Below are 12565 nucleotides of genomic sequence, written 5' to 3' on the forward strand. Positions count from 1 at the left end.
AGGGAAAAACAAATGTTCTCAAAATTTATTTATAAAATAAACTCTAAGAAAGGATCACTGAAGGAGTATCTAAGAACTCGGTGTTAATTGTGAGTTTGGTATCTGCTAAATGCCTGCTGTGGGTGCCTCATATAATCTTTCCAACAAACCCATTGAATGGCTGCTCTTATTCAGCCCACTACACAGAAGAGAAAGCTGAGAGTAGAGTCGGGCTTCAAGCTTGACCATCTGACCCCAGGGGCCACTTGCTCAGTCTGGGTACTAGGCTACCTCCACAGGTTTGGGAGCTTATTATTTTGCTTTTTGGAGTCTCCTTGGCCTTCTTGTGGATCATAAGCCATAGCTTCTTATTTCATCTCTGAAGTAATGGAAGCCCAGGAGTGCTCTTGAGACTCAGCTCTGTTGTCATTAGTTTGAGGTTTGGAGATAAGTCACCAAACACCAAGAGATCTTGACAGGACTGTACACAGTGTTAGCATAGAATCCTGGACATGACCACATTAATTTCTCTCCAAATAAATTATGTCCTTATGTGAGGAACTCAGACATCTGTCAATCTGCCTGGGTGTGGGCAATCATAAATGCTCACTGGATTGGAGGGTCATGCACAGAAATGCATGAGGATATGCGCCATGGGACACTATACTCAGAGAAAGATGGGAAATGTGTCTTGTTCCCAGGTGAACCTATGGTTAAGACCCTCTAGACAACCAGCTATTTTAGTTTACAAAGAAAAACAGGATTGGGTGGTGAGCCCATGTGAGTGAGCTGTGGTGGTTCAGGGGATGGAACGAGAGTGGGCAAAAGGGGGCACATGTAAAAAGTAGGGTTCCCCTTTGAAATATATATATATATATATATATATATATATATATATATATAAAGTTGGCTTTAATCAAGAGCAACTATTTAAAGAGTCCAGCTTTCTCATCCATTCAGCCTTACCACAAGATCTTTACAGATCTTCTGTAAATCATTTGCATCTTGGACACCAATTTCTTTTATTCAAACAATGGGCTTTTGATTAGATGGCTATGTCTACCTCTAGCTCTAATATCCCTAATTCTTTCTAGTTCCTAACAGACTCTGTGTAGTGGGATGAGCAGAGAATAAAAGTGAAATAAATCATGGAATGGGAGAAGCTGGCAAATAAATAAGGCCAGACCTCTTTTCTGTAGTCTATTTTAAATGAAACTTAGAAGGAAAAAAAAAAGAAGAAGAAGAAGAACTGTTCTCTGATTCTTTTCCCCTGCAATACACTTATTCATTAATCTCCGCCCCCCTTTAAGAGAAACTGTGCATTTCCTACTTCTAAACTGGCTGTATACTCAATTTGCACAGCTCAGTTAGCCAGAGGAGCTGAGACATCCGTTTCCCCCTACAAGAAACTCTGGTAAGTCATCTCTCAGCCTCTTGGTCTCTTAGCTCAGCTTCTGTAATGAGTAAAACCTTTACAGGAAACGCAGAGAAGACATCTGGCAGCACCAGGTGCCCAGAGAACTATCTTAAAATATGATCGTTAATAGAAGGAAAGAATTGGGATGTAGGGCAAGGGCCAGAGTAAGATAGCATCAAAGATACAAAAACATGATTATGAATGAAAGACTGAAGAGGGAGTAATATTACTTTTAAAACAAGTAATCCTCACCTCTGAAAAAGAAAGACTTCCAGAGAGAGGAATCTGTTGAAATCTCAGCAGGGACTCTCCTGAGTTAAGGAGAACTGAAACCACTCCTGTGGGTGCCATTGAGCATGTGCCCCCCCCCGCCCCGAAGCTAAATCCCGTACTACCCCACCCCACCTCCCCAAAAAAAGGGAAGCCTCAAAAATTGTCCAATTTAATATCAAATTACAAACATCAAATAAAGTTTCCTTCTAGTGGGTCAGTTTCATTTAGGATACGATTCCTTTTCTGGCTCAGAATTAAAGTGAGATTTCTCTGGGTGTTTCTTTAAGCCACCTCATGTGGGGTCCACAGAGTTCATGAGTAACCAGGATTAACTAGAGAGGATTTTCAGCTCAAGTGGTGGAATTTGAACACACTGGCCAAGCCAGCTGGTTGTATAGCCAAACTGCCTCAAACCGAGGACATCCACCTTTGGAAGTAGATGAAGTGTTTTCTTTTGGGTCATTTCTTTGTGTTTGTATGACAGCTCTTAGATGTGATAACTCAGAAACTACCAACACAAACTCCAGAGAAAAATGTTAGGATGGCAGCTTGGTTTGATCACTGGTGTTGGCTTCTGTCACCTTCCTGGGGACTTGGGCATCAACCCATTCCACTCTGACAATGGGTCACCAGTGGAGGGTCCTGTTCTTTAATTCTTTTGCCAAGAAGGTAGCATGGTGGTGGGGTGACATAGTGGTTGCAGTGCAGTTCCTTCCTTGCTGTGTGGCTTTGGGCAAGTTACTCATTCTTCCTGTGCTTGGGGGGTCCCGTCTGCAAAATGCGAACAATATTACCTGCCTCATAATGTTGCCCAGAGGATTAAATGAACAACTGGGTATGAAGCTCAGCATGGTGATTGGCCTCAAGTATATACCTGGGGACCTGGTGATTCTTACTGGCTCACTGGTGGTGTGTGTTTTTCGTGAGTTAAATAACTCTGGGGAACAGCCAGTTCCATATAGATTACAAAACAGTGAGTTACACTGTGCCTGATTCCGTTTCTCAAAACTGCTATCCTCGCTACATTCACCACACATTGCCATAGAAAACAAACTTTTCCTTGATGAGATGGTGCTTTTGTGAATTTCAGCTCCATCTGGTGAGTAGGGAGGATAGCAGCAAAACTTACCTTCCCAGAAAAGTGGATTGTTTGGAAAGAAGAAGGAAGTTCAGTTAAATGTAGAAATCTATGCATCAAAGGAAAGACCTGTTAAAGTAGAAAAGAGTGCACACTCAGAACAGACCACTAACTACACTCAACTTCATGAAATATCACTTTCTCTCTATTCACAGGATCAAACAAGATGGATTATCAAGTGTCAAGTCCCAGCTCTTACATCGATTACGAGACGTCAGAACCCTGCGTTAAAATTGACGTGAGGCAAATTGCAGCCAGGCTCCTGCCCCCGCTCTATTCTCTAGTGTTCATCTTTGGTGTCGTGGGCAACCTGCTGGTAGTTCTCATCCTGATCAACTGCAAAAGGCTGAAGAGCATGACTGACATCTACTTGCTCAACTTGGCCATCTCTGACCTGCTTTTCCTTCTTACCCTCCCATTCTGGGCTCACTATGCCGCCGCCCAGTGGGACTTTGGAAATGCAATGTGTCAGATTTTGACAGCAGTCTATTACATAGGCTTCTTCTCTGGAATCTTCTTCATCATCCTTCTGACAATAGACAGATACCTGGCCATCGTCCACGCTGTGTTTGCTCTCAAGGCCAGGACAGTCACCTTCGGGTTGGTGACAAGTGGGATCACCTGGGTCGCGGCCATGCTTGCCTCTCTCCCAGGAATGATCTTTACCAAATCTCAAAAAGAAGCTTCCCGTCATACCTGCAGCCCTCATTTTCCAGCCAGTCAATATCATTTCTGGAAGAAATTCCAGACATTAAAGATGGTCACCTTAGGCCTGGTGTTGCCCCTGCTCATCATGGTCATCTGCTACTCAGGGATCCTGAGAACCCTGCTTCGATGTCGGAGCGAGAAGAGACACAAGGCTGTGAGGCTCATCTTCACCATCATGATTGTCTACTTTCTTTTCTGGGCTCCCTACAACATCGTCCTCCTCCTGACCACCTTCCAGGAATTCTTTGGCCTGAATAATTGCGATAGTTCTAACAGACTGGACCAAGCCATGCAGGTGACAGAAACTCTCGGGATGACGCACTGTTGCATCAACCCTGTCATCTATGCCTTCGTCGGGGAGAAGTTCAGAAGGTATCTCTCGGTGTTCTTTCAGAAACACATCGCCAAGCACTTTTGCAAACTCTGTCCCAACTTCCAAAAGGAAGTCCCTGAGCGCGTAAGCTCAGTTTATACCCGATCTACTGGGGAGCAGGATATCTCAGTTGGCTTATGAGCTGGACTCAAGCTGGCCTATGACCTGGACTGCATTGTGTCTGTGACTCAGTTTTTATACACATCCTGGGGGGTGGGAGTGATTCTTTTAAAAAAAGAAGTTACTGTCACAGAGAGTCCAAGATTCGCCCCCTATTTGACATCTCTTTTGAGTATATTGGATCTTTTAAGCCCAGCAGCTTTCTAAGCTGAATCCAAATATGTTGATGAAATAGCAACCTTCTCATGTCCCCACCACTTTTATTAGGTTATTGGCAAACTCTTCTTTCACTGAAAAAGTTGCCTATATAAAAGCAATCCTCAGAGAACTGCTGATTCTTCAGTGTATCTGAAAAAAAAAAAATCAAGAAGCGTTTTGTTCAGGTTCATAGCTTGTTCAAGGCAACATACAGATTGTAAATGTGTTGAAAATAGATCTTTGGTGATTAGAATGAAAGATAAAAATGTGATCAGTTAAGAAATGGTATCTTCCTTGTGTGACTTCCCCAGAAAGTTCCATAGACTTTCAGGATCAGGTGAGCACCCCGTGGTCTAGAACAGCTGAGAATGCTTCTTTTTTTTGGGGGGGGGTTAGGGGAGGGGTACTGGGGATTGAACCCTGGGGCACTCAACCACTGAGCCACATCACCAGCTCTATTTTGTATCTCATTTAGAGACAGGGTCTCACTGAGTTGCTTAGCGCCTCACTTTTGCTGAGGCTGGCTTTGAACTTGCCATCCTCCTGCTTCATCCTTCTACGCCATTGGGATTAAAGGTGTGCACCACCATGCCTGGCATGAGAACGCTTCTTCATGAGAAGGAATTTGAGTTGGATCATCAGTCGGTGGAGAGGCTGAAACCTGTGCTTCAGGCTGCAGAACTGTGTGTGCAAAGCTTGTGCTTCAGGCTGCAGGATTGTGTGTGCAAAGCTTGGCTATACGAAGACACTGGGTTGGTTGGGAGAGAGCCTGGGGAGGAAGGACAGAGTCGGATCACAAGGAGCTTGACACCACTGCTCTATCAGAGTCATGAGCAGAGCAGAGCTCCCTGGCCTGTGAGGCATAAGACTTATTTCATGGCAATGGATGGCCTGGAAAGGTGAGCATTTAGGGCCTGAAGACCAACAGCAGTAAGGTGGGAGGGGAATGGCTTCCACCAAGGATCAGGCCCCGCTCCCATGGGGGAGAGAAGGTTAGTACGGCATTTAGGGTATAAAGTTAGCAGAACATGTATGAATTTTGAATTGGAGGTTGGATGGCAAAGAGGAGTCGGGGAGGACCCTGAGGCTTCAAGCCCATCAGAGAAGGCCTTGAAGAGACATCAAAAACGAAGGGAGAAGGGTTAGGTAGAGAAGAAGGGGTTTGGGCATCAGAGGATGAGTCCCATTTTCTGAGTTGAATCTTGCCTTCCCCAGAGGGGCTCCAGGCTGTCTTCACTGAAGGCTCCTGTCTGCAGAGCTGTCCTCCTCGTCCCAGCTAGGATCATGGGGTCCTTCCACGAGGCTCAGAAACACTAGATTTGTGAATAGCTGAGCTGAGGTCTACAAACACATTGTGGATCACACGGGAGTTCTAGGTGAGGATGGCTCATGTAGTTGAAATCCAGAGGGCTGGGATGTAGGTCAGTGGTTGAGCCCTTGCCTGGCATGCATGAAGCCCCAGTTCCTTCCACAACTCCACAAAAACAACAAACAAACAAACAAACAAACAAATCCAGAGTGTTATAATCTCACACAAGAAGGCCCAAAGAGGTGAGGGGAAGCTCTCTTGCCCAAGATTCTGTCTGCTCAGAAGCGTGAGCTCTCTGGATTTACCTATCTATATGCAAAGGGGGAAGTAACACATACATTTGGAAACAAGTTGCCCTGAGTTTCAGAAGCCACAAAAGTACAATTTACTAACCTCCATGTTTCAGGCCAAGTGTGGGGGTGCTGGATACTTTTTGCAGAAGCCTCCAGAAGAACTATACCCAAACATTTAGGGATGCATTCTCTTCAAGGGAGGGTGGGATTTTTTGTTTTTGTTTTTGTTTTTGTTTTTACATCCCTGGGGTTGTTTGAACTTCAGAGTTGTTAAGACAATCACAGCAAAGGCTACGTTAGGAAACATAAGTGGGTAAGAATCACTCAGGGGATTAAAGGGTCAGAATGATCAGAAGTGCTACTGGTTTTTCTCAAGCTTCTGAATGTGAAACTAGGGCATGTGGCTGTCAGCAGGAAATGAACAAATGGAAATGTCTTTCCTTTGTTCCGAAGGTCATTGAAAGTGCATGCGGAGCTACACCCCTCACCCCAAGTCAGTCCAAACATCTGACATCACTGAGGGTCCAAGATTCATCCAATCTCTTTACCTATCCATATGCAAAGGGGGGAAATGACACCTACAACTTGTTTCCAAATGTAGTTTCTTCCAAACTCCTTGGAAGAAAATATGCCTCTAATAAAAACCACCTTATAAATATAACTGTATTTTTTTATTTGTTTTAATTAGTTATAAATGACAGTAGAATGCACTTTGATACATCATACAAAATGGAGTGTAATTTCTCATCCTTGTGGTTGTACATGATGTAGAATCTCACCGGTCATATAGTTATATAAGCACATAGGGTAATAATGTGTGAGAACTACATGACCTAGAGTGGTTGTTACAATGGAAGGAATTGATAATTTCAAGACGCCGAGTCAATGATCTGAAAAAAAGAAATCTGATCTCCCAGAGGTTGGTCCCATTCTGCTCGGGCTAAGAAAAGGAATAATCCCATGTGTAATGATGATTATCAGAGTATATATCAAGGAGACTAACTGATGAGGCTAAGATTTTAAAAAGCTTTCATCATCCAAACATCGTAGGTGATCGTGCCTTTACTGAAGCCAGCGATGGCAGACTGTGCCTTGCTGTGGAATATGGAGGTGAAAAGTCTCTAAATGATTTCATAGAAGAGTGAAATAAAGACGGCCGATAAAATAAAATCAGCAGCTCTGATTTTAAAAGTTGCTTTGAACATGGCAAGAGGAGAGGGCTAAAGTGTCTGCACCGAGAAAAAAAAAATTGCTTCATGGAGACATGAAGTCTTCAAATGTTGTAATTAAAGGTGATTTTTGAAACAATTGAAATCTGTGATGTAGGTGTCTCTCTACCATTGGTTGAAAATACGACTGATTAAACTTTTGATGAAAGTGACTTCAATGATGAGGCATACTATGCAGCTTTGGGAAGAACTGGATGAATCATATGAGAAAGTGATTGAACTTTTCTCTGTATGCACTAATGAAGATCCTAACGTGTTCCTTGGTTGCACACATTGATGAAGCCTTAAAATTCAATGACCAGTGATCATATTCATGACCGCCTCACCGTGATGTATGGTTTGTGTCTCTAACTGTTCTGTTAACTTGGATACATTTGTATAGCTCCTAGGATGATCCATAGTTCTAGACTCTGGATGAGGTCCTACAATAGGACCAGAGTATTATTATTAATAGTTCTAGACTCTGGGAGAGGTCCTACAATAGGACCAGAGTATTATTATTAACATTTGAATAAAAGGCTACTTTTAATAGTTTTATATTAAGCACTCAGTATCATATTAAATATTCTGTAAAGTTTAAAAAGAATAGCTATGCAGGTACTTAGAAATTGCTCATACAGACTTAAAACACTAGCTATAAATGTTGTAAACTGTCTAATATTAATTTGAATCAAGGGACCCTTACTTTTATTAATGACCTTTCTTCAATTTTTCTCCTTTCATGATCTATTAATATTAGCACTCCTTGAGTTTGAGCTCAACATGACCTTCAGGATTGGCCTCTACTCAACATCCCCAGGGTGAAGGCACCTACCATCAAAAATAAATATAAATTAAAAATAAGCATAATTGTATTCTTGTCCTTTCGGTCAGTGTACATTTAGAGAACAGCACACAGAATTGTCAAACTATGTTATAAGTAACACCCTTAGTTTAAATAATACTTCATTTAAATGTGTGTGTGGGGGGGTTGTTTCCTTTTAAATATTTTTAAAAGTCCCCTTTCTTTATGAAACAATTTGCCATGGTAATTTGCATTTAAAGATGTTACTTCTAAGGGTGGACCTGAAAACTTTTAAATTTCAAATTGAATCCTACTTCTCAAGCAAAAGAGTTAGCAGGTCTAAAAAAAGAAACGGGCTGCTGTGAGTCCATTGCCCGTTTGCAAAGGAAGACAGCATGCCACCTCCAAGTCTCATGATTCACCCACGGTCCTGAGTTGAGGGGCTAAAATAAGTGAGCATGAGACTGGTTTCTGTAACAGCTTCTTTACGTCGCTTAAAATTCCTCCCAAAGACTTGACTTTCATTGCAGCGTTATTAAATGTTACTTTTGAATTTCCGTGCACATGTTTCTTAGCCTGAGAGGGGACAGGTGCTCCAGGTGGCCTGTCTAGGTCACATTCACAGTTTGGAGCTTGCTGGTTTTCAGTGTGCTGCACATTCAGCTTCCGGAGAAGGTCGCGGCAGCAGACACTGGAGTCGGCCATGGTCCTGCTTGGAAGCACCTGAACAGAGCTGGGTCTGGCCAGGAGCAGCTTCTCCTCCCTGAACCTGAAGAGCTGCCTCCCGTCTTGTAGGTCAAAAGGTGGAATGAGGGGAGGAAGGCTGGAGTCAGATGAGAGGGAAAAGGACAGGGAGAAGGGAGGCCCATGCCCTCCAATGGAAACCTCCTGGGGAGGTTAGATGGTGCCCGTTTTATGGCTTCTCTATTTTCCATCTCATTCAATGACTCCAGTGTTGACCTGAAGAAATGCTACCTGGGCTGTGGGCAGTCTTACCCTACCTCTTGAGTTTGAGCTCATTGTGACCTTCAGGATTCACCTCTACTCACCATCACCCAGGGTGAAGGCACCTACCATCACCCAGAGGTCCCTGTCAAGGAGGGGGTCACACACATGATATGGGAAAAGTCAAAATAGAGGTGAATGTCCTGAGCGAGGAGAAATAATGTGCAAATTCATAAATTGAGAGTCTGTGTGCATTTGTATTCCAGGGGTTCTTAGTTTAAATAGTTCTGACTATAATACACGCTGATACTTCCACAGTTATGATGAAGTTTACAGGTCATTTATTTTCCATCAGAGATACAGATTCCCAAACATGAGCATAACTTTGGAGTATTAATCCTTCTAATGGCTAGAAGTGCAGCTGCCAACCAGAGAGCAAGCCTTAAACCTTCCACCTGCTCTTCCTCACAATCCTATTCATGTCACCATTGCCCATGGGGATGAGGGGACAACTGAAACACAATATAAAAGCATTTCCATAGCTCCTTTCTCTGAAATAAAATTCACTATAAAAGTCTTGCTTGTGTTTCTCCCAAAATTCAGTCAAATTTTAATAGATCATATATTTCTTTCATAAATCTTCTATAAGCATTATAAGTCTTGCTTATATTGGGCTCCATATTGACACTGCTTAGTTTGATTATAAGTTCTGTGAAATCATTGCGATTCTGTCATGTTTGGGGGATTTGTTTTTGATTCTTGAGGGATAACCAGATTTTTAAAGCCTGAGTGGAAAGACTTAGGAGTCATTCTCAAACTAGATTCAAAGATCCGTCAAAGCCAGAAAGAACCATGGACTCTGCTGCCCCCGTGAGGCCACATGAGGAAACCCATCAGGGTGCAGGGCTGCAAGCCTTGACCAGAGAATTCCAAGGAGTATTTTACATTCAGCAGTTTAGCCTTTGCTTCTGCATCATTCCAGTTGTGGACAGAGGTGTTCCCACAGCAGCTCAGGGTAGATGATGCAAAGCTCATGAATTGTGAAGAGCAAGAGGTGCATCATTTGAGAAGGCAGGTTGATGCCAGGAGTGAAATTAAGGTTCCAGTTGCCCAAGCCAATCTCCACAGTGTACTTAGCCCAAGATTGCAAAAAAGGTCAGAAAATGCATTTTTCATAGTCCATACAAGTTTCTTCTGCATGTCACTCTGTCATCCTGTATATCCAAAGTGTTTGAAGTGATCAAATATGAAGGGAATGCAGGTGGGTTCATTATTTACACTGTCCTTTGTCCATGACTTTATCTCTCTGTTTTCATAGAACCCTCTTGTGGAATCCTATACTTTGAAAATGCAAAGTTTCAAGGACCAGTCAGCCCAGCCCCCTTGTGCCATAGATGAAGAGTGAAGTTTACCCCAAGCACCAGTGACTCTGATGTAGCAGGCCTTGGTGCCAAGCCCTGGCCCTTTGGATGGTGTTTCCTAATCCTACATGGACAGCGAGTGATGAGTAGGGAAGGTGGAAGAGGTTCTAACTCTCTGCTCCTGATAATCACACTCACAGAAGTTCAGGGAGTTGAGCCCAAAATTCATGAAGGTCATGCTCTGGCCCTGATTGAGTCTTGGCAGCATATTAGAATCACTGGGAGACTTTTACAAAGAGTGACACTGGGTCACACCCCAAGCAAATCTGATTTGATCCGTGGCAACGTGACCGGTAGTTCTATTAGAAACCCAGATAAGATGTGAGAGCAATCCAGCTGCAAGGTGACACACCCTGTTGGTGACCAGGGTTGATTCAACTGATCTGGCTGAGTAGCAGCGTGTCCCCTCCCTCCCTCACTGCTCCTGTGCGTTCTGTGTACTCAGTGGAAGAGGATGACCTTCCCGGATGGAGGAGGACCATTCTTCACTGGAGGATACACAAGTAGCTACAGTCCCCAGCTGGAACCTCCAAACCTGCCCCCAAGAAAGTTCCCAGGTGATTCTAAGCATAGCCAAGCTTGAGAACCGCTGCTTAAAGCCAAACTGAGATCAAGGATTGTGACCTCAGCAAAAGCATGCCTGGCTTGGAAGGAGGTGGCATGTGGGCCAGGGAGAGTCTGGATTCATCTCCTCCATTTTTATAACAGAATGGTAACCCCATCTTCTTCAAGCCTGTTTTTTAAAAGCTTATGAATCTAGACTTAATTGGCAATTATGAAATATTTGTAGTTGAGGCTCCAAGTATTCAGTTTCACTTCTGGTTTGGAATCATGCTTTGGCCCCTCTTCTCCAAACGAAAAATAAATAGAAGCAGGATGTCTGGAGCCCGGGCTGAGCTTGGTGATTTCAAAACCAAGAGAGAACAAGTCTCTTGTGTAGAAAAGGGTCATAGATATTTTATAAATGAATATGGAATTTGCTTATGTTGGAAAAAGAGTTCTCCTCCCACCCAGTTTCCTGTCCCTCCAGTGACACTGGAGCTCTGTCTAATAGAGCATTATTCCTGGAGAACTGGGAGTCTATGCCAGTTCATGCCAGCCCCAGGTCAAGGCCAAGGTAACTCAGCAGGGAATTAAAAGTTAGTGTTAAAATAGCAGTTTTCACAGGGCTCAAAGAATGGTCTGAATATGTGTACACGCACACAAAACAGACAAACAGCTCCTACTGCAAAGTAAATATCAGTGAAAATTTACTATTTGGGGTTTAAATCAAGACAACATCCTACAATTCAATTGCATTGAATGTAACACAATATAACTAATATTAAAAATAGAAAGTGGAGCACTGTGGCCTGTAGTCCTAGCTATTCTGGAGGCTTAGACAAGAGAATCACTTGAGCCCAAGAGGTCAAGGCCAGCCTAAAATAAAGCAATGTAGTGAGGTCCCATCTAAAAATAAATAAAAAAATGAAAATCTGATGGGAGCATTTTGGTATAGTCTATAAAAATTCTTCTACTTAGGTTTACTTTCAGAAGCTAAGATTATTCAAAAAAAAATACTTTTTAAGAAAATTATGATGCCTCCCAACAGTTCCACCAGGACTATGTCAATTGGTCAACTCAATCTTCTTCCTGCTGGACCAAAGAGTGGAAACTCAAAAGTCAGACTGACCTGAATTCCAACTTGAGGCTACGGGAGCTTGGGAAGGGACTTAAAGTCTCCAGGTCTCAGGTTCCTTCTTGGTAATTTGGGATACTGCTAATATTTATGTAATAGGGCTGAGTTGGAATAGACAGCGTCTCGCCCAGTGATGTCCAGTGGAAATTTCCATAGGGATAAACCTGTGCCATATCTGTGTTTTCCAATATGGCAGCCACCAGACTAGTGCAAAATATGGCTAGTGTGACTGAAGAACTGATATTTTAATTTTATTTAATTTTAACTCTAATGTGGCCAGCACTATTGAATTCACCTGATATCAATCATATCAATATCACTCAATGTCACTATATGAATTCACCTGATATCAATAGTTCTGGTCAGATTGTATTGGACCATGAAAGTCTGGCATGCAAAAAATTAAATGTCAGTGGACTTGGAATCTGGAGTCAGGGCATCCTAGCTTTGAGTTACTATGCAAGTTACTTACTGTCTCTAAGCCTCAGTTTCCTCATCTATAATAATAATAATAATACCTGCCTCAGAGGTTTGGTCAGAGAATAAATGAGAAATTGCATGTTCAGGACTAAACATAGCACACAGAAGTTTTTGAACCGTTAGCTACTTTAACAGTTTACTAGTAATGGATATTTCCCCTTTAGGTTAGAATTGTACTTCCCCAGATTGCTCTTAAATGTGCTGACCAATACGGGTCCCT

The 12565-nt window shown here is 42.8% G+C and overlaps 1 protein-coding gene and 1 pseudogene across 1 annotated transcript; both read left to right on the forward strand.

Moving 5' to 3' along the window:
• The first annotated feature begins 1308 nt into the window (after positions 1-1308).
• Positions 1309-6469, forward strand: Ccr5 (C-C motif chemokine receptor 5). Its single transcript, XM_046437564.2, has 2 exons — positions 1309-1393; positions 2963-6469. The coding sequence occupies exon 2, from the start codon at positions 2974-2976 to the stop codon at positions 4027-4029; it is 1056 nt and encodes a 351-aa protein (XP_046293520.1). The 5' UTR covers positions 1309-1393; positions 2963-2973; the 3' UTR covers positions 4030-6469.
• A 189-nt stretch (positions 6470-6658) lies between these two features.
• On the forward strand, positions 6659-7916 carry LOC131423898 (lymphokine-activated killer T-cell-originated protein kinase-like; annotated as a pseudogene).
• The last annotated feature ends 4649 nt before the right edge of the window (positions 7917-12565 follow it).

This window comes from Marmota monax, unplaced genomic scaffold, assembly GCF_021218885.2.
Source record: "Marmota monax isolate L192 unplaced genomic scaffold, Marmota_monax_Labrador192_F-V1.1 WCK01_AAM20220418_F8-fsc00021, whole genome shotgun sequence".
NCBI classification, from domain to species: Eukaryota; Metazoa; Chordata; class Mammalia; order Rodentia; family Sciuridae; genus Marmota; species Marmota monax.

Excerpts from the sequence above, each read along its gene's own strand:
- Ccr5 (XM_046437564.2), top strand. The coding sequence starts at position 2,974 with ATGGATTATCAAGTGTCAAGTCCCAGCTCTTACATCGATTACGAGACG.